Here is a 26,135-nt window from a genome sequence, read left to right on the forward strand (position 1 = left end):
ACACTGCTTACAGTACAAATATCCACAGTCTAGCTGGAAGTTCTTTGGCTTCTGCAGAGTACACCCATGGAATAGTTTGTCCTGTCAAGGTGGAACGTGATGTGTTCCTGACAGTGCTTCTCAGCAACTTCACTGACCTGGAGTCAAGAAGAGGAGTAGCTCTTTTGACTGTACTGCTGTCTTTTTGGTGCCTTTTAAATTGTTAAGATTCTTCTTGTGGCTTTATGGCAAGATTTACTTTTAGCTGTGTCATCTTCTGTTGCTTATAAGGATGTTCAGCTTTGTCTGCAATGCACCTTGCTTATTTCTTCTCCAAGCCTGCTTTTAATCTTCTTTTGATTTTCATCTCTGATTTCTCTGTGACTGACCCTTCCCTTGAGTGATTTTTAAACAATCAGGTTTGTGTCAATCATTTTCTCACATCAGTCTGTGTCAGAGATTATTTTATTGCTGGGGGAAGTTCATTCTCCATTTCCCCAGCAGGTGGTACAAGTTCTTTGTGCATGAAGAACAGCAATTCTACCTCTGGGGATACTTACTAGCTTAAGTCTCTGAGCTCTGTTGTGTCACTAGGGTCACATTTGTTGTCTGTGTTGTTAAAATGCTGGTTTGTGAAGACCCTGTTTCTTGCTAGTGCATGGAGAATTCTTGTGTGAGGATGATGTCATAACTCAAGAACCTGCCAGAGATACCTTTCAATCTTTGCTGTCCCAACACCCATGCTTAAAATAGTGGTCCCACCTGCAGTGAGCAGGATGTTTTTATTCTCTTGTGCTTAACATGCCTACAAGGTCCATCTTCTTTGAAAAGGGCAAGACGTTATCTGAGCGTGCTTTCTGCCAATGCTCAGTTTCACAATACTCTCCAGAGGTCTAGATGTAGCATACGCTTAAGGCAAAGAATCCAGAAAGATGCTTGGCTGCATGATGAGGACGTGTATGCATTCTTGTTTTTCCCTTCCAAACCTGTTTGGAGTTGATAGGGTTAAAAACCCCAAATCTTCAATGACTTCCAGTTCGAATCACTTCTGGCAATGACAAAAGCCAGTCAGCATGAGCATGATTTTCTTAGCATTTTCAGTCAGTGCTAGGGCCCTCCAAGTGCTCTGAGGCAAGGTGAGTTGTGATGAAGTCACATGTAAGAGCATGCATCCTGAAACATGACTTCATCTGACACGGTGCAGGCATGTCTGTGCATTTGGCAAAATGACATAACAGTCACTTACTAAAGAAACTTTCTGCTGCTTGGCTGAGTGGATGCAGCCTAGGTTTTCAACAGACAGGCTTCTCGTTGCCTTCGGCGACAAAAGCTTTTGTCGCACGTGCTTCCTGCAGCAGGCTGTCAGGGAGCATAAACCAAGTTAAGGCAGAAGTGAGGTGACCTGCCTAGGCCTCCTCTTTGTCTTTTGGGATTTAGGCTCATCTTGCTTGATGTGCAATGCTGGCAGGTGTTCTTTTTGATCTTTCCCATACCGGGCATATGTAGAGAAGCAACAGCCAGCCAAGTTTGTCTCTTACTTCATGGTGTTAGCTTCCAGGCAAGCCTGAAATTTGGAGAACAGTTATATAACAACTCCACAGGTAAGTCTCTGCTAACTCTTCTCAGAACTAGGGTAGCTGCTTGCTAGCCATATATGTGAAATCTGTGTATACAGTCACGGAGAGAGATTCCCTTGTGTTGACTCGGGTATTTTAGATGCTGTGTTCATGTACGTACTGACTTCTTCCCCTTTTTTTCCCCACCCATTAATGAGAGTGCTGAGTTTGAAATATTCCTTCTGCTAGAGAATATAGTGTATGTCTTTTGTCTTCTGTTCCTGGGTATAACTCTCACTTCATTGGTGAAGGTGTTTGAGATGTGCTGCACCCCTTAGACTTTCAAAATAGGTTTCATTCAAGAACTACAAAGCTCCTGTCCCTAGTGGACACTAATGCATCAGTTTGTCAGAAACAAAGGCTTGTGCCTAATATTCCTGTTGTCAATCTGTTATAATATTTTAAAATGAAGATCTGTGTTTTCTGTCAAGAGCACCTTAGAACCCACAGGTATTGTCTTTTGTCTAGCAGGTGGTTGTCTGTGCCCATGAAAGATCTCATAAATTTGATATTCCAGCTGAGGGTTGGGATTTGGTGGTTTTTTCCTTAAGCCTTTTTCCTGTACAGGCTGTGTTGCGCTGCAGGAAAGGACAGCGAATGTCAGAGACCACCAAGGAATGGGCAGAACTCAACTATAAAAACAAAATTTGCAGGACACAGAGGATATAGTAGCCCTTTACGTGTTACCAGTTTGTGTTCTCCAGAGCAGCTCTGTGCTAGCTGACTGAACCTCGTATGCTGGAGCAGCCCGCCGTGCAGTAAGAAGATGAAGAATGGAGAAAGTTTTTCCCCCAGCTGTTAGGATGCAGGGGAGCAGTTCCTTCTTCTTAGACCTAGCTGTTCAGATCAGAGGGGGTTACACTGTGATGTTACGTGCTGACTACCTGAAATATCATCTGTTTTCCTTAAATGTGGTTTCTGGTGATTTTTCCGTACAGTCTGACCTCACAATGGAAAAAATATCTGCACTAGAAAACAGTAAGAACTCTGACTTGGAGAAGAAGGAGGGGAGAATAGATGACTTATTAAGAGTAAGTATTTAAAATGGGACAACTCTTCTAAAAGCTGCTATTTAAAGATACCTAGAATGCATGTGCCAGCTAGGCTGCAGAGCAGGATTTTGTATACCATTTGTAGAACCAACACTCGCAAGGTAAAACAAATCCGGTCATCTCTTACTTGCAAGATAGTTGTCTGGCTTATAGATGCTCTGTTTGGGCCTGCTTGAATCCACAAGCAGGGTAGCAATGACTGTGGCTATACAGTGCAGAGTCACTGTAGCTCAGCAGTGTTGTTGGCCTTTCTTTGATCTGTTGCACACTTGTGTATTTTGCTAGCTAACCTAACATGTTTCTCTGCAGAATTATTACCCTCTCCTAAGTACTGAGGAGCTGACTCTGCTTTTTGTTTAACAGCATGTTCAGTAGCATCTCAGCAGACTGGGAAGTTGTATTCTGAAATGCTCATTCATGAGAATCGGTGACATGTATAGAGATGAGAACATCTTTTGGCCAAATCGAAAGAATAAAGCTTCTCTTAACCCATTAGTATTCTTCAGTAAAAGATAAATACCTTTAAATCAAGGATCTTGTCTTAATGGAAGAGTTCTAATTGATTTAGCTTTCATCAGCTGGAGAGGCATCTCTTGTGAAGTGCTGAAAAGAATTAGAAAACACATTAAAGGGAGAAGAGGGAAGGCTCTCTGTGTGTGTCTGGTCTCAGCATCTAAAAGATCTAAGACAAGCTTGTGGAGGCATACACAGAGGCACATGTGGGTTTGTGGAAAGCAATCCATGAAGCAGGAAATAGATGATTTTTATTTTTTTTTTTTTAAGCCATTCGCTGTTTAATCAGAAGCCAGGCTATTGGTTGGAAGGGGGATGGTTAAATTTAACTTTTTTATCAATGAAAATGGTTGCACATAAAATCCTGCTGTATGCTGGGGTGATGTTAAAAACAGCAGCTGTTGCTGGGAGCAGTCTGTATAGCGGGGCTGATGGATAGTAACTCAAACAAGAATTTAATTGAAAGCGCAAAGGGAGTTACCCCATCCTTTTCCTCTGCCAGTATTGTGGCTAAAGAGGGAGGATAGTCCAGGGATGACTAAGCTATTTTGAGACTTGGTAGCTGTGGCAAGGTCTTAAATGTTTAAAAAAAATAAAATTAAAAAAATTCCTTGTGCTTGTGTTTAGTCTCTTTGTACCTTAGTTCCTTTATATGTAAACCAGGATGATAGCTCTTCCCTGTTCTAGAGGGGTATTAAGATTTGAGTGGGTTAAAAATTGAAGAGCTTGCCTTGGATGTTTTGCTAAGAGGAACCTAGTCTTTTTTTCTTATCCTGCTGGTTTGCTTTCTTTAATCTGATGCCTAGAGCTAGCTGGAGAAACTTCTTCCTAGGTGATGCTTAGTTTGGCTCTTTGAGTGGTTTAAAGTCAAAGGCTTTTCTTCTCTGTTCACTTTTAGGCGAACTGCGATTTGAGACGGCAGATAGATGAACAGCAAAAGATGCTGGAGAAGTACAAGGAGCGGTTGAATAGATGTGTAACGATGAGCAAGAAGCTTCTTATAGAAAAGGTGAGCAGGGGACTTTGCACATCTCTGCAGTCACAGTTCACGTCCTTGAAAATTTCTTTATCTTCTTTTGAGCAGTGAAAACCTGCTCCTATTGCTTCAGTGATAAAAGACAACTGAAATTCTGTCTTGAATTATTTCTCTGCAAATAGGAACGTAATCCTAAGACTGAAATGGTTCAGAATGTTTTGGTTTGGTTACTTTTCACAGTCTCAAAGAGTGATCTCCCGTGCTTAAGTGAAATAGTCTGAGCTCTAAATGCAGCAGGCATTACTTGATTTGGAAATTCATATACCTGACAAGCAACATTGTCCAGCTCTGGCAATACAAGAGCAGTATCCCATTGTGCAGTGAAATCGCCAGATATGCTCTGTGACATGGGCAAGTGATTTAGACCTTTCTTTCTTTCCAATGGCAAAGTTGAAGATGGTTGCTTTGTATAATACTCAAAACAACACATTAAAGACTCTGGAGAAAGTGCCAGGCTGCTGTTTACCAGCGTCCAGCCTGCTTCAGTGTTGAAAGATTTCCAGATTTCCTGATGGTTAAACAACGTGGGGGTTTGATTGCTCTTTCACCTGTTGGCCAATTACATCTATTGTTTGTGCGCACTGGGTGGGCAAAACTACCAGGGTGCTGGCCGGTACATGCAGTCTGTTTGAGTTGGTTTTGTCACAGAGCTGATTGTTCTTGGCTGAATGGGACTCCCCTTTCTGGGAGGATTTGTAACTCTGGGCTAGGTGTTAGGTAGACCTGGCATTCAGATGGGTGGTGTATAGCTCCAGGAAGGAGCTTTGCTGGTTCATCTTTAATCCTGACTGAAACTGTGCTGCTCTCATCTCAGGCCTTGGAAATTTCCTCTTGGTGACCTAACTGAGATTGTGTCACTTCTGGGAGTGGTGCGAGTCTAGGACTGAGCTGGCTGATCACTGTATCTTAGTCTTAACAGTGATTCAAGGTGCATTTTCTTCCTTCATCTCCTGTTTGAGTGAATAAGGGCCTGACCAGAGCCACGTCTGGAGTCTAGCTAAGCTACTGATACAAAGGGATAGTTTTAATCCTACTGCTAGACTGATTTCAACTGATCATAGAATGGGTTAGCTGCCCAGGCAGTAATGGGGAAGGAAAGGTGAGGCTGAAACGTCGGAAAGGAGGCAGTCAAACAAATGCCTGTCAGACCAGCGTGAAGCACCAGCAATAATTTGATCAATGATTTTCAGCTGGGTTTCAGATAAGCAGTACTGAAACAATGGGAAGTGGTAAGAATTGGTAGTGATTTAAAACACAGCGCAGCTCTTAGCTGCTAATTTATGGCTTGTATTTTTACATGTGTTTTATTTTGGTTTCAGTCAAAACAGGAGAAGATGGCATGCAGAGATAAGAGCATGCAGGATCGATTGAGGCTAGGTCACTTCACTACGGTGCGGCACGGGGCGTCTTTCACCGAGCAGTGGACAGATGGCTATGCCTTCCAGAACCTCATCAAGTGAGGACAAACAGAGTTGTCTTTAACTTCAGAGGCAAAACTGAGCAGTTGTGTGTGATGTCTTGCGTGTCAAAATGTGAGAATAGTGTGACTGATGCATGAAAGGATCAGATAGGAACTCAGCTACTGACAATGGGGAACGTTTTCACATTGAAGTGAGAAAAATGTTTCCACTTAAACCTCCAGAGACTTGAACTGGAATGAAATTGTTTGAGTTGGCCTCTGGATTGGAAAGCAGTAGGCTGCCCTTTTGGGTATTCTCAGGGCACCTACCTGGCTGTGCAGTGCTTAGGGTGGAGGGGTGGACCAAATTCTCACATGTATTGTGAGTCAATCAATTTGGTTTGCATACTTGCATATATTAGTCAAGGAAGGGTAATTAGCTCTTTTTTTTTTTTTTTTTTAAAGTAGAAAGTAGAGAAGCTTAAAAGAGAAAATCCATACTATTTAACTTTTTTTGCCTCTTGGTAACAGTGATCAAAGGGGCTGCAGAAACCTGGAAAGGAAGATCAGAGACCCTTTTATGCAGGATGTTAATGGAAATATCCAGACAATTCCCACCTGGCCTAGACCTTTAAGTAGGACTTGGCAAATTAATTGCATTAGAGAGAGCTATGTGTGATCCTTTAAAATCATATCGCTTCTCTGTAGTCTGATAGGGAGGTGCAGCTCTTGTTAGGCGCAGATTAAGGACTTCATAATTCTTCCTTAGTTTGTGCTGTAAAACATGGAAGAAATATTTCTGGAATATTTACCTGCAGTCTCAGTCTCTTTTAAAAAGTGAATTAAGTATGTAGATGCTCACGTCATTTAGACTTGAAATTTCAGGAGTGCTTTTATCACTTAATATCATCACTTTTTATCACTTAAAACATCAACATGTTTTAAGACAGTCTTTTTATCTTGGAGGAGAGACTGTTTTCATAGTGAAATTGGGAGTGGTGTTGGTTATATTTCAGAGAACTAAGGATAGTTTAACTGTACCCTTGAAGTATAAGGATACTTTCTCAGACAGTGCCAGACTTCAGGAATAGTTTTAACAGGAAAGTCTGAGATTAGAACAGAGCCTTCTAGGAAAAGTGTGTGGAAAGTTAGTGACTTACCATGGATCCCTGGTTTTCCGTGAGGTTAGCAACTCCTTGTTTTTGGATATCCTCTACATGAATAAAACCTTTCACTTACTGAAAAGTTTCTGTGGGCCAGGAAAAGAATCCTCTTTTATGTAAAAATACCTTTAAAAATCTGAGTCATAATGTTTGGCACATCCCCCTTTTCTGTACAAAAATATTTTGTTACTAATCTTACAAGTACAACTGATTTGAAATTCATTGCTCCAATCTGTTAAGAACAGATGCTGAAGACAACCAAGTACGTACCATTAGTTATCTGCTTCGTGTTTTTTCTACTCTCTTCTTTCCAGGCAACAGGAAAGGATAAATTCCCAGCGGGAAGAAATAGAAAGACAACGAAAAATGTTAGCAAAACGGAAGCCACCTGCAATGGGACAGACTCCTCCAGCAAGCAATGAGCAGAAGCAGCGCAAGAACAAGACCAATGGAGCAGAAAATGAAACGTAAGTTACGTGGCCTTCTTGGTGCGTTGCAAAGCTCCATGCTTTGATTAGAGCACAAAATATCTAGTGGGAAATGGAATCTTGCCCTTGCCTCTAGGCTTCACTCCATGCACAAATGAATATTGTGGAATTAGCCTGGCATTCAGCAACATCTGGCTGCAGTTCTAAATAGTTTTCATTGGAGTAAAACAAGGATCGTTGCTCAGTCCAGACTTTGTATAAGCTTAACTTTTTTTTTGAATGCAGTAACTTTTTCAGTATTCCTGTTATGTCAAGTTTGAAAAGTAGTGTCTTAAGTGTTGCAACCTCAGAATTGATTTAGGTATCACTGTATGATACGTGGTGCTTTTTTTTAAGGAAAAAAAATTGTACACATCTAGAAGCCTTTATTTCCATGTACTTTCTGGTGAGGCTTTTCAAACAATTAATTTGGTATGCTGAAGAAAAAAGATGCTCTCTATAAAGACAGCGCATTAAGCATTGACCTGTATCTCCAAAGCAGTCCTTTGCAGATACCCAAGTCAGGGAAATGGAAAGGTAATTGAAGTGCTACTCTTTCTTCTTACAGAAGACTTTTTTTTTTTTTTTTTTTTCCCCCCTCTTACCTCTTTTGAAGTTACTGATGCTCTGAGAGTCCCGATGTTCTTAGAGAGGAAAGCTGTCTCTCACAAGAAATTCAGAACATTATTTTTTTGGAAGTTTTTGTGACTTGGAAATATGTTAAGTCAGAGACTTTCCCCTACCTTATACCAATTTCCTCTACAGTCTTCATTTTATTGCTGTTGGCTAATACCATAACTCTCAATGACATTTTGCTTTTTGCACTATTAAATCTCCTGGGCATGACTTGACCTCAGAGTTCCTGGAGCCCTTTGAATTCTTGGTCTTGATCTTTAAAAGTGCATCTGAAGCAAAAGCTCCCAGTGCCTTTTGCAGTCACAGCAGAGATGGCACATGACTGGGTGAATTGTGATATTCAGGGTGCTCTCAGCAACCAGGACGGTGCCCCCAGGTAGGATGCTGGTGCCTGCAGATCAGGTGTATTGTATTGGAGGGCACTGTGTGCTTTCTGCAAATAAGTAGCTTGAATAGAGATATTTACCCCTCGTTCTGGCCAAGTGAGCTTAAAAAGAACTAAATAAAGTTTTAAAGCCGTCCTTTTGCATTGCAACGTTTGAGTTTGGAGAAGTAAATTGAATGCCTATGCGTGGATATTTTGAAGCATTGCTCTTCATTGTGGTAACCTTTCACTTCTAAGGGACAGGATGACACTTTCCCCGTTTCTGTAGGGATGTTTTTCCCCAGCAGTCTGGTGCAGCTGTAGTGTGGCTTATTCTGCAGACATGGCAGCACAGGTCTTGATGTGCCTGGAAATCAGGATAATGTCTGTGATACCTAGTGAGCTTCTGCCTGTGTTGTGAGCCTGCCTTGACGTAATCTAGCTTTACCTGGGTTTGCTAGTAAGCCTTTTTGTGCTACCAGGTCTTTTTCTCTGTGTTTCTTGCTGGTTTATCGTTCTTTGCCGATATATTTCAGGGTTTTATCTTTGTGGTTTAGAAGAGCTTCTTGTGGCGTTCTTGATAAAAACTGCTTACCAGTGTATGAATGTGGTTCATGTGGAGTGTTTTAGCTTATGAAAACATTGTTTTTGCACGTCAGCTGAAGCAACTGTACTGACTGACTACTTGCTTAATCATTAGTTATCCTGTAAGTGCATTTGTTGGACCAATATATCAGGTACAAAATTTTCTGACTTTTGGAGGGAGGTTTTTTCCGTGTGGAATTCTTACACAGGCTGTCTTTTAGGCAAGTTGAATATAAATATTTCTGAAAGTTGAATGAGAAGCAGACAGCCAAATTCCTTCATTTGAGTTTTGGTTCCTCTTTACTTCGTGGTTGTTGCTGTGTCTTAAAAAGGAGAGGAAGGTCCCATGATGCAAATTTAAACATGTACTCTCCTGAAACTAGTTTGTAGCCTGTGAATGAGAAAAAGATTTTCATTCAGGAAGATTAATCTGCTGGGGCTTTTTGAGGTTTGTTCGGGCAGCTTGGGCAACCTTAGAGTCTTCAGCTGCACTAGAAGTAGTGTATTTCAAGCATGTTTCTGTGAAACAGGGCAGTGTTTGTCTTAAACCCCCCTTGATTTTTGTAATGCTTGCTGCTAACAGGCAGCTATTTTGGGCAATGTTAGCCTGGTGGTACTCATTACATCTCTTGCTTAATGCGTAGACTGTTGGTGTTTAGCCCTGTATTTCATTTGTGCACAAGAATATGTGGAAAGCTTGTTGCTGGTTTATTCAATTGTCTTTTTATTCCTTATACAGCAACACCAACCAAAGACCTAAACTTTTGGGACGGTCTTTTAGATTAGCTGAATGTGATTTGAATTCAGGCTATTGGGAGGAGGGTGAGGGGTGTGTGAATTAGCATGCTTTTATATGAAATGAGACAACATGTAAATATTTATGGTACCGGCTGTGTTTTGTATGTATCTTTAATTTGTAATAAGCAGTTCCTTATGGTCGAGATTCTTCCAAAGGGAACTTGGCTTGTGAGTTTTGCATCAAATTTATCAGCTAACTGCTTTAGCACTTACTTCAGCTACGTGGACCCTCTGCATTATCAACAGTGGAGAGAAGTTGGGGCATTTCAAGATGAGCACTTAATCAGCTGAATACTACCTCCTCTCAGTTTGCTGCACAGTGAGCCAAGGTCCCACAGCCCTGCACAGACATGGGACTCGGTCCCCTCTTGAAACTAGTTGTGGTATTGATGCTGTGGAGACCTCATACACTAACCTTTGTACTAAGTACTATGCAGAGCATAACTGCTGCAACAGGAATCCTCTTGGGATATACTTTGAACTCAATTTAGGTTCAAAAAAGATATTTATATGCTGTCACGTGCATATCTTTTTTACAAAGTAAACAGATGCAGTTGATATGGGCTTCATAGCTTTATGTTCACACGCATGATGCTTTTACCAAACTCTTTGTTGGTAGTAGTGAGAAAATTAATATAGAGATTAATTTTTCTAACCTTAAAGATCTCAGCACATCATTACATTTCACGAGTGATGGGATCTGTCATTATTTTAGTGTAAGGCTGTGCTTTGCCTCTGTCCTACATGGCACACTTTGGCTATAAAAGACATCGAAAACATTATGAAGCTTTTTTTTGACCAGCCACCTAGGATGGAAACTTTGCACATCATTTACCATCAATAAAATGGGTATTATTCTCCTTATCCCATTGCTTCTTCTAACTCCAAATGAGATCAAAGATATGGTAAGCTGAAGTAAATTTCTCAAGGTTTCCCTGGAAGCCACTTCACAGAGTCTGAAACAGGAAAAAGTTCTGAATCCCAGGTCATGGCTCTGTTTGCAGTGGCTCTGTGGTCAGATGTGCTGCTGGTCCTGGTGTGAATAGCTGGGTTTAATTATCCAGCTTTTATTACAAAGAAAAATTTGAAAACGAGTCAGTAAAGCAAACTTTAAATGGAAAAATAAGATGTGGAATACTTGTGCTTCAGTGTTCCATATTTAGATTATGGTTTAACTTTCTTTGTTAAAAGTTAGTCACTAGCCTAAATAGATGTTATTAGGGACTTGGATTTGAAATTAATATGTGCTTTATCAAGGTTTAAGCTTTTGGTCTCCTTTAGATTGATTATTAAAAAAAAAAAAAATAGATTGCGGAGTTTACCTAAAAAATTCCTGCTGGCTGTTGACATTCTCTGCATAGTTGTCAGTTCCACTGGCGATGGGTATTCTGCAGACTGTTCACTTTATCACATGCATTGAAACCTAATGCATTGGATCTGTCTCTTCTGTGCAGGTTAACATTAGCAGAATACCACGAACAGGAAGAAATCTTCAAACTCCGCCTAGGTCATCTTAAAAAGGTAAGAACTAACTGCAGAAAAGGCTTTTAGGTAGGTTTTTGATTCAGTGTTCTATGAACAATAGCATTTCTCTGTAGAGGTCACTGCTGTTTGTTTGATAATTGAGAGGGGTTTGCTGCTTGAAAGGGATGGCCAGGATTTTGTAATAATTTTTTCCAAGGCAGTGGTATTTAGGAAGGATGTTCTTTGCTTCAATAAATAGATTTCTGTGTGCTTACAGTTATGATTTCATGCAGGGAGTTTCGCTGTTTTGATGCATCTTATTCTGTCACTATGACCTGTCTTGACCTGTCTAGTCATAGTGACAGGTGACGTAGTGACATAGTGACAGCTCTTGTATGTGTCTAACATGGGGGAACATGAAGGAATGGACCAAGGGAAGAAAATTATAAGAACACAACAAAAACTGCAGCCATCATTGACTTTCCCATTTCTGTGCAATACCGAGTAACCAGCATTATGAGTAGCAGTCCAATAAAACCTCTGGGGCTTTTGGAAACTAGTACTGTTTAGGTAGTTGCACTTCACATTTGTTTTCAAATACATTGGCTTCAGTAGGAACTGTACCTGCAAGTGAGGTTATATTTAGATAAGCTGTTGGTTACCTTTAAAGGTAATAATGATTGCAATAACCTATAAATAAGTTTTCTGGGACACTTCAACAGATGAAGTACTGAAAAAAAATAGATGTCTTCTGCAATTTTCTGATTAGCTGTGACTGGAGTCCCCCTTCTTTTCTCAGGTGGTGCCTGAGCTCTGCACTTAGTTTTTTCCTGTAACCTTGACACACAAGTTGAATGCAAGGCCTCATTAATGCTGCTGTACTCCTTGTTATTTTCAGTGGCAAGGGAAAGTTAATGCACACATGGAATCTGCTGGCAGCCTGCCCATTGTGTTTTATTGACCTGTGAGCAAAGATAAGTGATATGGGCAGGAGTATGCTAAAGGCACGCTTGCTCTACAGCTTCCGCATTGCTAGAGTGGATGAATTGCAGGTCCATCTATGCTGGCATGTAGTGTGCCACCCTGGAACAGAGGAATCCATTTGGAAATGGACCTTCATGGAAAATGAAGTAATGTTCTGGGATCGTGGTATTGTCTGAAGCTGTGCTTATCCTTCTCCACTTTTGGAAACTGGCTCATTCTTTATGCCTAAAAATAGAACAAGTTGAGAAGGGAAGGAACAGAGTCACAAGACAAATGGGTAACTATGTCCCTTGAGTCATATATACCAAATAATACTGCTCAAGGCGCACATTTTAATTGAGGTTTGCAACCCTGTCCACAGTGATGTGAATTCTAATGTCATGTTCGAGGGCACTAGAACTTCCAGCTCTACAAACAGGATATCAAAACTTCCACGTGGCACTAAGTTACACTCTGAACTGTTCTACCACTTAGCGCTAATAGGGCCCAATGTTGTCCTTTCACGTTCTCCATCCTCTCCGGATGCTGCCCCATCACCATGTGGCATCATGACATCCCTGTTCCTTACTTCTGAGGGCTGTCCTCTTTCTCTTGTCCCAGCAGAGGCTGAGTTCCTACAAAAACAGCTGCATAGTACTTTATCAGGGAAGGAGCAGGACCAGAGGAACAATGCTTCTTAATTGCAGAAAATGTTAAAAAGAAGAAGGTGTAAAGATATGTCTGCTCCTGTCTGTGTGTAGGTGTAAACAAAACTGCCCAGTCAGTTTTCATTCCTGTCACCTTCCACCTGACTCTTAGTTGACTATGGCCATCTCTCTAATCTCCCAAACAAGTTATTTACCAATAACTTCTTCACAAGTGGAATTACATTTGTGTTTCCCTAAATCAGGCGGAAATGCTAACGGCATTATCTTACACAGTGTTGTGTTTTCCTTTTGGTTTTTCCTTGTGCAGGAAGAAGCAGAGATCCAGGCAGAGTTGGAACGGCTAGAGAGGGTTAGAAATCTACATATCAGGGAATTGAAAAGGATACACAATGAAGATAATTCACAGTAAGCACATGGGATTTCGGGGACAAGAATGTATAACAATTTTTTATTTGTCCCCTTCATAATGGGAAACACTTAGTCTTTTTTAAATTGATGTTTCAACTTCGTATGTCACTTGATTGGGTGGTGGCATGGTGATATAACTTGAAATTCGTGTAAGACAAAGGCTTCCAAGTGCATCAAGGTACCATTATATAGTCTTTCATCAGCGCAAAGTGATCAAATAGTATCAAATCTGTCAGTTGTTAACACAGTTTTAATATTTTTCTGTCTTAATGTAAAAATATTTTTTCTAAGCTGTGTAGTAGCTGTAATTTATTGTGCAGCAAATTGCATTATTTCTGTCAGCATTCTTAAACTATGTCTTTCTCACCAGATTTAAAGACCATCCGACGCTAAATGATAGATATTTGTTGCTACATCTTCTGGGTAGAGGCGGCTTCAGTGAAGTATATAAGGTAAATTTGAAGTGGCAATCTGTGGTGTAATCTGAATCTGCAGTGAAATATTGCAGTAAGCAGAATTTTTACACTTGTTTTCTCAATGGCGTGTGTGGTTGTGGAGGGAAGAAGGGAGAACAAGGCACATGTTGCATCTGGCTTGCATTAGACAGCAGGCTTGAGATTTTTAGGTTCTGCCCTTGTCCTCAGAGGTCAGATTTCCTGCAAATGTATGTTTCAAGAAAATGTTGTACCAAGCCTGCAAGTTTTGTCAGGACAGAGAAGCAAACCACTTGTTTCTTCAAGTGCTACACACGAATACCTTAAGTAGGGAAGTTTTATTGAGTATGGCGTAGCAAGTCTGAACGTCACTGTAAAATAAGAGAAAATAGCTCCAATAATAAGAGCAAAGCCTTCATTTCCTGGGGGTGGAAGGCTTTTTTCTTGTGTCTTCATTTTATGCTCTGAAGTAGCAGACTGGGGGGTGGGGGGGATGTAGTCTTGGGACTTCCTTGGAACTGAGGATTACTTGTGTGTCAGCACTCTTGCATGGCCAAGACCTGTGATACTTTGGTGCTTGCTATTTGACTATTATACTTAAAGCCTTTCCAGTTCTAAATATTCCCCATCTGTACCCAGTAGTTCTTAATTCACGTTGAATTTAGCTAGAATGAAAATAAGTATGCAAATATTGGAAACTTCACGGTGACTTATTATTTTGATGCAATACAGCAATAGATATCTAAATCAGGGGGGCTGGACTGCTTAGGTAGTGAAAAAAGAGTGTGGTCTGCATGTAAGAACTCTGAATTGCTCTTTGGAGGCTTTGCTGACTAAGTAGAAAGCCTTGGCTCCCCAGATGAAAGCAAGAGAGTATGAATGCTTCATACCTGGCTGTGCTTAAGAGTTGTAACTATGTTATTAAAACAAAGAAATGCTTAGCCCTTCTTCTCCAGGGTCTTGGCCAGTCTTAAGCATTAGGAGTTAAGTATACAACTTCTGAGATGCACACAGTTTACCCTTGTCTGCTTACAATAAGATTTTGCCGCGTCCTATAAATTATTAGCTGTTGCTGCTCTCAGGCAAGGTAAAAGATTTCTGCATTTCTCCAAGAGCACAATTGCAGTGGTCCATTCTTTAAAGACTGCCTAAATAGCAAGAAACTGGAGGGAAGAATACAGCACAAGATTTACACAGTTCTGCCATTGACTTGTCCAGCTGAAACGTTATGCTCCAATATGGAGAGCTGAGCTACCAATGTGAAACAACATATTGAAAATCCTCTGCATGTTTTGGGTTTTTTTAACTGAGTGTAGAAAATGAGTTAGGTGGCTTTGGGGAATAATGGCAGGGTCTTTCCCAGTGTGATTAACTGTCTACATTTTGGTAATTTGGCCTTTCTGATCCCATTGTAGCTCTGGTGGTAAAATGTCAGAATAAATGCAGCATTAGTTAGAGCCCATGGGAAAGGTCAGATCAAAGCACAGAATATTCAATTGTTTTCAGAGTTGCTTGGTTTCATTAGTGAAACTAATTACATCAAAATGTGGGTTTGCTCTCCACTCAGTATGTCGTAATGCTTATTTCCTGGGTGGGGATATTGGTTTGTTAGAGCTTGTCTGCTTCTGCAGTATTAACTTGAAGTTGTGATTCCTACTGATTTTCAGCTCTTCTCTCTGCAGGCATTTGATTTAACAGAACAGAGATACGTAGCTGTGAAAATACACCAGTTAAATAAAAACTGGAGAGATGAGAAGAAAGAAAACTATCACAAGTAAGTAAGGCTGTAAAGCAGACAGCCATGTTTCCAAACTCTTCCTGTATTTGGTTATCCAGTGCCTGTGAACAGGCTGCCATTTTTTTCCTGTGTTTTGCCACACTTCAAAAGCCACTCTCTGTCCCAGTAGCTACTTGCAAAAGTTACGGTCAGATTAGAAATGTTTTAAACCTGTGCACGCACACACAGTTTTGTATAAGCACTACGGTACGAGGTTTTAAAGCACCAGTAGTGCTCTATGAAGAAAGCGTTGAAGTGGCTTCTCCTCTCTGAAATGTCTAAGCTCTGCTGTTGTGGGGAACAGTTGTTCATGCCCATCTTCCAGGTACACACCTACATTGTGCTCCCTGAAAGCCTTCCCCTTCCCTGTGTTTCCTAGAATACTTAATCCTTTCACAGATGATTAGGGCTATACATATGTCGTGGCCTAGAAGGGAGGTACAGGAAGCCTTTCGGCATTGGTAACACTTGCTCCCTAATGCCATGGATTAGATAAGCTCTGCAGAATGGCAGGCAAGCCTTGTCAACAGAGCTTCAAAGATGAAGCTGTGATCTTAATTCCCCATCAAGTCACTGGGACAAACTAAGCTGAATTTGAAGCCTGGAAGTGGGGCTGTTGAGCATCATGGAATTTTTCTAGAACTTGCTGATTTTTGTATTCAGCTATCTTGGATCCCTTAACAATTTATTATGAGGTTATTCTATTTTGGCAAGCAGTACCAGTAATCAAGATTAGTTATTTTGTACTATTGCCAGCGTTTGAGATGCACTCAGATTCTGTGGTTCTCAAGAACTGTTCTGCGCAGTTCCTCATTTGCTTGCCTTTTCTTAAGCTGTCTGAATAATGTGCATGGGTTTGATTGAAGTTGGACTGCTCTGTGGTATGTCTGGGTTTGCTATCTGCAGAACTTAGAATTAAGTCACTTGTATGACTAATGCTCAGACTTTCCTATTTTCAGACATGCATGTAGAGAGTACAGAATTCACAAAGAACTGGATCATCCTCGAATAGTTAAGCTATATGACTACTTTTCGCTGGATACTGACTCGTAAGTTACCTTGCTATGTCCTTTGACTTGGTTTGACCCATTCACTACAGACAAAGTATTTGGTCTCTTAAAACTTTCCAGGAGAGTCCAGAGAATGTCCACACCAGTGTTACAGACTGTACTGCAGAGATACCTGAGGCAGCTTCACCATACATTGGTTTTCTAGAGAGGCTAGCTCACAAACCAGGGTGCTGTATTATGTCAGATGTGGTGCTTTACTAGTAAATCCTACTCTTTCTTGGCCTGGGCAGATGACCCAGCTGATACAGCTTTCTGCTCCTGGATGTAGCACTTAATGGGGGATCTCTGACCTTTGTACTATTGAGCATTGAGGACTGTGCTCCTGGTAGCTTATTTTTAGAAAGGGATTAATAGGCTGGAGGACTCTTAATTTAATATATTGACCAAATAGGTGAGTCTTAAAGACAAGCAATAACAAAATGTTCTGGTTTCTATCAGGTGCCTTAATTACAACAACTGCTGTTTTTCCCTCAGGTTTTGTACAGTGTTAGAATACTGTGAGGGAAATGATCTGGACTTCTACCTGAAACAGCACAAGTTAATGTCGGAGAAAGAGGCGCGATCCATTATCATGCAGATTGTGAATGCTTTAAAATACTTAAATGAAATCAAACCTCCCATCATACACTATGACCTTAAACCAGGTATGCTGTGCTGCTAGCTGACGTGCTTAAGGATGCTAACTAAAGGTAATGGGTTATAAGTGACATGGGGAGGTTTGGTTTGGTCAGACAGCAAAAAGGAGACAGGGCTGTGTGGGAAGACTAACTTGCAACAAGAAAAAAAATAAAATGCATAGAACATGCTGTGAAAAGGGTATTGTCTCCCAGAATTGCAACATGAAACAAGGAAGTAACATTCCAGAAGTAGCCTCCTTGTTCAGAACGAGCCCTTGAACCACCAAGTGTCTGTGTTTGGTTTCTTAATGTCCTGCTTGTATTCTGCTGTTGAGAGCTTCTGTTATTGCTTCATAAAGGTTCCCATAATTACTAGTGTGTTTCATGTTCCCATTCTTCTGGCTTATTCTTTCTGTAATCATCTGCCTGAAAATTTGGTGGCAGGAGCTAACTTGGAAGTGTTTGGTTTTTCGTATCGTGTGGCAGCTCACAAAGCTGAGGACATACAGTCAAACTGCTCAGGTCTGCCTTTGAATTCAGTAACATCTGCCATGTAGAAGGTCCCCTCCAAATGTTGTTGCAGATTTCCCTTTACCATTGGGCAGAGTCACGAGGGGAAGAATGGAAGTGCTCTCTTTTGGGGTGATGTGTATTGGCTACGTAGCTTTTTTCCTAGTCCAGTAAAATTCAGCCATCTTTTTGGGCAGTTATCCCTGGCTTGTCTCCCTATACTGGTGGCACTTCATCAGCATTGTGTAACTGGTATGTGATGTGGTTTATTGCATCAGCATGAGGAATCTGTACGGGAGGTGGTGCTGTTGCACTAGTTCTAGTGACCCTGTTTCTTCCCCCAGCTGCCGACTGTTCTCATGTTGTCTGAGCATGCTGCAGAGCTCTGCCTACAGTTGTCTAAAGCTGTGATTCATCCACTGCCATCACACACGATTCTGCTGCTTTATTGTAGGCTTTGAGAAAAACAGTGATGATCTGACTTCTTGATCCTTGATGGATTTGTAAGAGAGTCTTGCCTAAGCAGTAATTGTCCTTTTTGAGCTTAGAAAGCCACTGGGGAGCACTGCCAGGAAGGAGAGAGTTTCTGGCTTGTTGAGAGGCCAGGGCAAGTCAGGACTTCTGGGCAGAATGAGTCATAACTGTGTATGTGTACTTCTCTCCTTAATCCTCCTTTTTGACCTGCCCTTCCAACGGGACCTTTGGGAGGAGTCAAAACAGCATGGGCATCAAGCTCGTTTGGCTAATAGGGCTCAGAATCCGGAGGCTCCGGGTAATGTTGGGCCACTGGGTCATTCAAGGATGGGCAGATCAGTTCTAGCACTTGGTGGGAGCTGAGTTGTCTCTGGAGCTCAGGGTACTGAGTGTTAAAACATGTACTCCAGGCTGCCGCAGCTCACTGTGTAGGTTCCTTGTCCTCTCATGCAGAGTGCCAGAGTTCAATACAATTTTATTCTTGTTTTTTCCTGCTAGATGTGTATCCTAAGGGCCTGTTTCCTTCCTCTGTCTAGGTAACATTCTTCTAGTCAATGGTACTGCATGTGGAGAGATAAAAATCACAGATTTTGGACTTTCCAAAATCATGGATGATGACAGCTACAACTCTGTTGATGGCATGGAACTGACATCGCAGGGGGCTGGTACTTACTGGTAAGCGTTGCCTCGGGCACTTGCAAGTTACAGATCAAGAACAGTTTATAAACAGCTTTGGATCTGTCAGCTCTGTATGTGCTGCCATTGTCTGTGACAGCTTGAGACACTGGAGGTTTGAGACCCTGGAAACTGCTCTTGTTGTCACACAGCTCCTTTTGAGGCTGGCAGCTTTTTACTTTTCAGTGGGCTAGTGTTTGTACATTTGAAAACCTTTGGATAAGAATCCAAAGGGCCTGGTGAAAAACTGTGTATGCCGCATGCTGCTGAGATAGTGAGCTCTGGAGTGGAGCTTGGCTGCTGTTTCACAGTCCATAATGGCACTGTCTAACAGTTTAAGCAAGGAGGAGGAGAATACCATGCCTATTTGGAAATTCAGGTACATCAGGGAGATGGAAAGAGTACTCCACTGAAATGAGGAGGTGAAAATCCATAGTTAGCTCTTACAAAAGATGTAAATCTCACAGTGCTGCCTATAGCCAGAGCTTCACTTTCGAGTGTCATGTGAAAGATGTTTTCAGCAATACTTTATCCTCAGTGCCAAGTGTTGTCACTGCATCACCCGTGGCTTAGAGCAAGACCTATGGTGAGTGCCACTGAATGTGATTCTTAGATATTACCCAAGCTGCAGACTGTCACTATGGGCAACAGTTGTACAGGAACATTTGTTAAGGCATTCTGTATTGTACAGTTTTGTTCTGTTCCTAAAAATGAAAGTAACTGTAGTTTGAGCGAGGCAGAGTGTCTCTAACTAGGATGTGGCATCTGGGGTTGTATTTCTAGAAATATGTATTTTGGCTGTGTGTTTCTATTGTGGAATTGTTGGCCAAGCCCATTTAACAACAAATACCAGTTCTGAAGAGAAAAGAAAATGGGACTATTTTATGTGCTCTGGTGAGAAGAAACTGACTGTGCTGACTAGCTCAGACCATGAGCGTCTGGAGTCCTTGGGGTCACTGTTCCTGGAAGGGGTATGCATTGATGGTCTTGGCCCAAGGATGCACAGGAATGAAATTGGGTCCTTTGAGTCCCAAGCCAGTATCTGATCACAGAAGCGTGTTCCTTCCTTTCTAAAGGAAATGATTGAAAGTATTTAGAGGTGCTGCTCATAACCTGTTGTTACTTCCTTCTAATCAGGTATTTGCCACCAGAATGTTTTGTGGTTGGGAAAGAACCTCCAAAGATTTCAAATAAAGTTGATGTCTGGTCAGTGGGAGTCATCTTCTATCAGTGTCTCTATGGCAGAAAGGTAAGAAGGCATTTAACTCCTTTCCTAGTGGTGATTCCCAAACCTTTTGGGAGGCAGCCCTGGCTTCTGCTTTCTTCTCCTCCCCAGGCTTAGTAGGTGCTTTCGCCTTGTCTCCTTGCCATCCGTTCCAAGCACAGTCCATGCTACTGAAGTGGGGAGAATTTACTAGGTTGTGTTTTGCTCTACATGGCACTTCCTTCAAAAGCAATGTTCTGCAGAACATCTCTTTCCACTGGGCATGTTCCCACTGAAGCCATTATGGGCAGGACAAGTGTATCATTCAGGGCCAGACACCTGAGGTTCTCGGTCTGGCATTGTTTTGTGAGGCTTTCAACGTGCTCTTTGTCAAGCCTGATACTGCTTGACAGCTGCAAGTGTTTTAGAAAAAGAAAGTAGGTACGAAGACCCACTCCAGAAGTTTTTAGGATGGCTTTTGGAAGGGAAGAGTCTGGATCAGGAAAAGGTGATTTGTTCTGAGAAAAGGTAACTTGTTTTATGACAACAGAAGAAATAGGTTGGAGCAGGAAAAGGATTCCATCAACTCTTGTTTTCATGAGTCCTTGGTAACCAAGGGCTCACAACCAAGGGTTGTGAAAGCCTGGGCTGACAAACACGCTGTGTTGCTTAGTGTTGCCAGTCAGATAAACGGTGGAACCAGCCCAGCAAAGATTGAAGTGGGTGAATCTCCTGTCAGCTTAGACAGATGAATACCCTCTTGCACATGCGGAAGCTGACCTATGAGGTCTGGAAGCAGGTGGAGATCCCTCCTGTCTGAGCCAGAGACACCCCAGACACGTTCCAGCTTGGTCCCTTTTGTTCAGTTAAAGCATGGGAGCAATGTATCCTGCTCATCTGCCTGGAATCTGTAGCACCTTCACAACATTCATGGGCTTCTTGCCCGGGAAAATGGTGATGTCAGGTGATGATAAACAGTAGTGTTACGGGTTTTTTAAGGCCTGTCATCAACCTTTAACAACTGTCTTCCATTTTTTTGGTAGCCCTTCGGTCACAACCAGTCACAACAAGATATTCTGCAGGAGAACACAATTCTGAAAGCTACCGAGGTGCAGTTCCCTCCAAAGCCAGTAGTCACGCCAGAAGCAAAGGTAAATCTTCTTGCAGTGAGTCTGATCGCACTGTGTATGTCAGCAATTGGCACTAGCAGTTCCTTCTTCTTGGTTTCCCTAAAAGCAGCAGGAGTTCTGTGTATAACGCTTGCCTCCTGCAGAGCGGTCAGTGGCTTTGCGTTGTGGTTGTCAGGCTGAGGATTGAACAGAGTGCAGCGTGTGCCTCTGCCCCTGCTTTCTCCTGATAAAAGACGAGCTTCTGGTGTAGGAGCTGGGCTGTCTCTGTGGTCACTGGGGAAGGAATTTCAGCACTGGGGTTGTCAGATTGGCCCCGCTCCCAAAGAATTATCTGTCAAAGAAAGCTTTCTCTTTCTGTCTGTCTACTAATTCTTGTTTTGCCTTTGGGGTATCTGCAGGCATTTATCAGACGTTGTTTGGCCTACCGAAAGGAGGATCGGATAGATGTCCAGCAGCTGGCCTGTGACCCGTACTTGCTGCCTCACATCCGCAAATCTGTATCCACAAGCAGCCCAGCTGGAGCTGCGATTGCGTCAACCTCTGGATCATCCAATAACAGCTCTTCAAACTGAGACAGAGTAATAGGCCAAAAACTGCTTGAGAAACCGGCGAAAAGACTTTCAGAAACAGCTTTGGAATAGAGGAATCCGCAAGGGTCTCAAGAAACCTGTACCAGGTGCTTTTTTTCTCTTGCTTTTTTCCATCCATAGAGCATGACAACATCAACTCTCATCAAGAAAACCTTCGGCATCTAGGCCAAGCCATGTGGATAGGAGATGGCTTGAGGTTTATCCAGTAAATGACCACAAAAGGGTGGCTGCTCTGAGCAAGGAGGGGAAACTCAAGAAAATACAAAAAGACATGGTTCCATGTACTGTGAACTTCTGAACATGCAGCCTTGGGGAATCCAGGACGCCGTGTGTGCTTCATATGAAGAATGTGGACTTTGGAAAAAGACTGGGCTAGTCCAGTGTTGATATTTAAACATTGTTCTTTTTCTTTTAATAAAGTTTAGGTAACATCTCCTGAAAAGCTCGAAGCACCAAGGTTCAGCTGGGGATGGTATATGACTCTTTGCCCTTTGGAGGGGAAAAAAGTTGATCCTGCCTGTTCATGGCACTAGAGTTAGTGTTTTACCCCTAATTAATTTCAGTTTTTTAAAAATAACAATTTTTTGGAAGAAAACAGTTTTCTGGTCTCAAAGTGAAACCCGTATTAGCAGGTTCATGGCAGTGTCCATTCTGTGGATGGTGCAGCTTTCTGCTCCCTTGGGGTGGCCTCTTAGGAATAATTCACCTTCTCAGGAGGGCGGTGAAGCCCATAGGAGAACAGGCCTGCGTGGATCTCCTGTGATCAGAGTGGATCACAGCTCAGACTGCCACAAGGTTTTCAGCTGCTGCTTCATAGCTCTCACAACGGTTGCACCTTTTTAATTTATTTGAAGTGCTGTTCTTTTTGAAAACACACCCTGACACGTTCACGATGTGCTCTCTGCTCTTGTGAGCATGGTATCTGTTGACTGTTGAAAAGGCAGGCAGCGAACGGGAAAGAATCAGAGCACAGCTCAGTTGATCACAGGTGTGATCTGTGCTCACGCAGTACTGTACATATCTTGTTCATGTTATAAAAATCCAAAGCTGAAGACTTTTCTGCTCTTCTCAGTTAGGTGACTTGGCAGCAAAGCTTCCTCTCTCCTTTAACACTTTCCTTTTAAAACTTGCTGACTTTCCTAACTTGCTGCCATCGCTGCATCCGATTTCAAATGAGAGGGAATGAGATAATGTTCTTGAAGGGAGCAAACACCCTAATTATTATTTTTGTCTCCCTTCTGTAATCTGCCTGGAGGGGTCTTACACCTTCAGCTGGAGTCTGCCTGCTGTGAAACGCAAGCCTCTTGTCCCCACTCTGCCCCCTTTTCCCCCCACGTTGAAGGAAAGCTGAAAACACACACAAAAAACACAGCACTTGAACATGTGGCAGCCAGGTTGGAGTGCTCCTAACATGTGGCAGGAGTTCATAGCCAGAAATATTTAAAGATGCAGTGTTCAAGAGCAAAGTTTGTCTCGGGAGGGAGCTGAGCGGTGCACTACTGCAATTCAGGGTGTTGTTTAAAAAACAAATTACCCTGTGCACACTTCCTAACCCAATACCCAGACCACCGTGGTGTGGACTATCCCATGTGCGGCACCTCCAGGATTGTACCCGCAGCTCCGGCAGCGCGTGGGCTGTTTTGGGGCACTCGGTACCCAAAAGGCGTTCTTGTGGCAAGCGATGTTCTCCGTCACGCACTTTTGGAGAGAACTAACACTTGTCTGCCTTATTGTAAGCCATCGTCTGCAAATATTACGCTTAAACCTGATCAGGAACTTGTGGTTAACTGAAAAATGAAGGAGTCTGTTGAAACTAAGCAATGGACCTGGGAAGTGGAGAACTCTGCCGCTTTGATTTTTATTCCTATTTTTGTAGTGACTCTTGGGCTTTTAATTGGATGTATTCACTTGCAGCTGCATTAAGGTGGTCTCTAAACTGTAGTGTTTTAAACAAAGAAAAGAAATACTGCATCTTTAAATCCTCAGCCATAATTTCTTAGCCCTTTCCATCCCTGCTGCTCTATTCCAGAAGTTAACTGTTTAGCAAGCAGCGCTTTGACGTGTCTATTCAGCCTCTGTCAGGCGAAATTAGGGTTGATGCTTCATCCCGTTTGCTGAAACTGATGATTTGGTGTCTGTCCACATCGAGGAGAATTCTAAAAGGGTTTTTTCTATCCCGGTCCCGTTGTTTCTTGAACATACAGTGTGTGCTATCTCTGTGGGTGTGATTAGTTTTGTGTCAGATGCATTTATTCCTGCTGTGCAACACCCATCCAGGGGCCTGGGGACAGCGTTGGCCTTTCCCGGGGCCGATAGCGGTGAAGAACCCTGGTAGAATTCTGGCTGCGACACCTTCCTTGTTAATATGGGTTTCACTTCCAATAACAGACCCTATTGCCACACTGTTCATTTACTTAAAAGTGTATGAAGAATTTGTAACTTAAACCAGGCCAGACTGTTTTGGCTCTACCCAACAGATGAGACATGGATATTAAAATAAGTTTTAAGAAACTGATTTGCTTGGCTCTTACTGTTTTGCTCTTCATAGCATTGGCAGGGGCTCTCTTGCAGCAGCTGCGCAGAGGTGACACGGGACAAGATGAGGAAGGATGGAGGAAGGTTGCGTTCAACAGCTCAGAGCAGTGAGACCTCTGCATCGGAGGGGAGGGATCGCTGAAAATTACCAAGTCTTATTTAATTACTGGTATTGATCTTGTTCTGGAACATCGACGGACATCTGAGGTGGGTTTGTCCCTCATTTCCAGTAGAGTAGCAGCTGCCTTTAGAAGCTATATATGTTCAGGACACAAAAAACACCTTTTTTTGTGTCTGGTGATGAAAATTTGTGTTGAATTCCCGTGCCCTGGCTGGCTGTGCCGAGAGCCGGTGGCCGCAACTCGCCAGCCGCTCCCCAGCCCACGGGCACCCAAGGCTCCTGTCTCAGTCACTCAGAATAACCATGTTGAGCAGTGATGAGAAACTCGGCTCCTTTAATTTCTTACGGCTGAGTCTTGTCAGCTTTAAGAAAATATACAACAGAAAATGAAAAAGGACCTTGGCAGCTGAAGATGTCGAGTCTGCTTATATCTGGACTAAGAACCAGGGAGCGCCAGTTCTCACGCCCAGCTCCTCTGCAGGCATGTCGCAACCTCTGTGCGGGGCATCCCCGGGCATCCCCGCCATGAAGCGGGGCAGTACCTGCCCGCCAGAGCCTGGTTCCTCCGGAGGAAGAGTCGCCGGGGATCAGGATTTTGCTGCAAACCTGACGTCACCCTTGCTGCACTTGAAGTTAAAGTCAGCTTTCGGCTGAGCACGAGTGAAACCGAACACCAAGAGCCGCTCGGCTCCCTCCCCGCTGCTGCAATTGATTATTTTTCGGCCCCTTGTGCCAGTTTTGATGATGCGACACAGATTTGGGCAGGGGGAGGCGGCGGCAGCATTTCAGCAGCGAATGCACAAGCATCCTGCGGCGTCGGTCAGGCCTCTGGGCCAGGTACCCAGCACGCGTGCGTGGCGTGCCGGGGAGCGGGGACGTACGCGGGATTACGTGCTCAGCTTGACGCCGGCAGGAATGAGACTTAGTGAGGGGCTGCCTCGCTGGATGCTTCGCCTCCTACGTTAGCGGTTAGGAGTCACGCTATGAAATGAGCTTCCCTCTGCCAAATGGGCCAGTCCCAGTTTATTTTGTGACCTGGCAAACCCTCGACACGAGGTTTGCTACCGCTGCCAGTGTCTCCCTGGGGTTTGCTGCCGGAGGATGTTATTTTCTGGGTGCTACGCGAGCCTGGCTCAAGCAGCCTTGACTTAAACCTTCCCACTCCCAGCACGGAGGGGGAGAGGAGACTTGCAGCACATGGAAGCAGGACCTGGCGCAGTCCTGAACCCCACCCGGCCTGGAGGTGCCTTTTCTACCACACGCCAATGAATCTTTGCGCCGAGACCCTGAATTTCCACCGCCGCACGTGGCTGTGCCCACAGCCTCTGCTTCGCCCCGGCCCCGGTGCTGCCCTCGGGGGCAGCCGGCTGCCCCACGGCCATCGCCCTGGGTGGGGGCGAAAGGCCAAGCAAACGCGGAGCCGCTCGGCCTCCCCTCGCCACGTTCACACCCAGGAACAGGCGTCTTGGCCACAAGGAAGTTATTGTCTGTGCCGGGTGGGGGAGCCAGGACCGGGGCTGAGACACACTCTTATTTCATGCATTAACTGTGTGCGGGCGCGAAGGACGGGAAAAGCCACTGACGCGTGCTGTCTGGTGAGGAGCCGCGCGCCGCTCCGTGCTCCTCTTCACTCCCAGCCCTGCATCTTGCCGTGGGATGGGTTGCCACAGCCTTTCTTCTCCCTCCATCCTTCGGCTGCAGCTTGGTGTTTATTGCTCTGTTGCTCCTCGTTTCCAAACGCTGGCCGGCTTCTGGATCAGCGCAGGGGAGGCTCGGTGCTTCGAGCTGATCCAGTAAAGCCTGAAAATAGAGGTTAGCCACCATCTGCCCCACCAGTGTGGGATGAGCCTCACCAGCCTGCAGGCAGCTCTGGCCCGGAGCTGCTCT

The 26,135-nt window shown here is 43.4% G+C and overlaps 1 protein-coding gene across 4 annotated transcripts in view; it reads left to right on the forward strand.

Annotated features, from left to right (window-relative positions):
• The window catches only part of TLK2 (tousled like kinase 2), a 44,187-nt gene extending 20,086 nt beyond the window's left edge, over positions 1–24,101 (forward strand). For all 4 annotated transcript variants that reach the window (XM_050911649.1, XM_050911648.1, XM_050911647.1 and 1 more), the window contains 14 exons: positions 2,534–2,626; positions 4,059–4,169; positions 5,516–5,652; positions 7,073–7,225; positions 11,063–11,129; positions 13,011–13,108; positions 13,482–13,563; positions 15,228–15,319; positions 16,282–16,371; positions 16,867–17,036; positions 18,530–18,668; positions 19,806–19,917; positions 20,916–21,023; positions 21,401–24,101. In XM_050911649.1, coding sequence (XP_050767606.1) covers positions 2,534–2,626; positions 4,059–4,169; positions 5,516–5,652; positions 7,073–7,225; positions 11,063–11,129; positions 13,011–13,108; positions 13,482–13,563; positions 15,228–15,319; positions 16,282–16,371; positions 16,867–17,036; positions 18,530–18,668; positions 19,806–19,917; positions 20,916–21,023; positions 21,401–21,574 — 1,626 coding nt within the window. In that variant the 3' untranslated portion in view covers positions 21,575–24,101. The remainder of the gene's footprint in view (positions 1–2,533; positions 2,627–4,058; positions 4,170–5,515; positions 5,653–7,072; positions 7,226–11,062; positions 11,130–13,010; positions 13,109–13,481; positions 13,564–15,227; positions 15,320–16,281; positions 16,372–16,866; positions 17,037–18,529; positions 18,669–19,805; positions 19,918–20,915; positions 21,024–21,400) is intronic.
• The last annotated feature ends 2,034 nt before the right edge of the window (positions 24,102–26,135 follow it).

Source organism: Gymnogyps californianus, chromosome 28 (genome assembly GCF_018139145.2).
Source record: "Gymnogyps californianus isolate 813 chromosome 28, ASM1813914v2, whole genome shotgun sequence".
In the NCBI taxonomy this organism is placed as follows: Eukaryota; Metazoa; Chordata; class Aves; order Accipitriformes; family Cathartidae; genus Gymnogyps; species Gymnogyps californianus.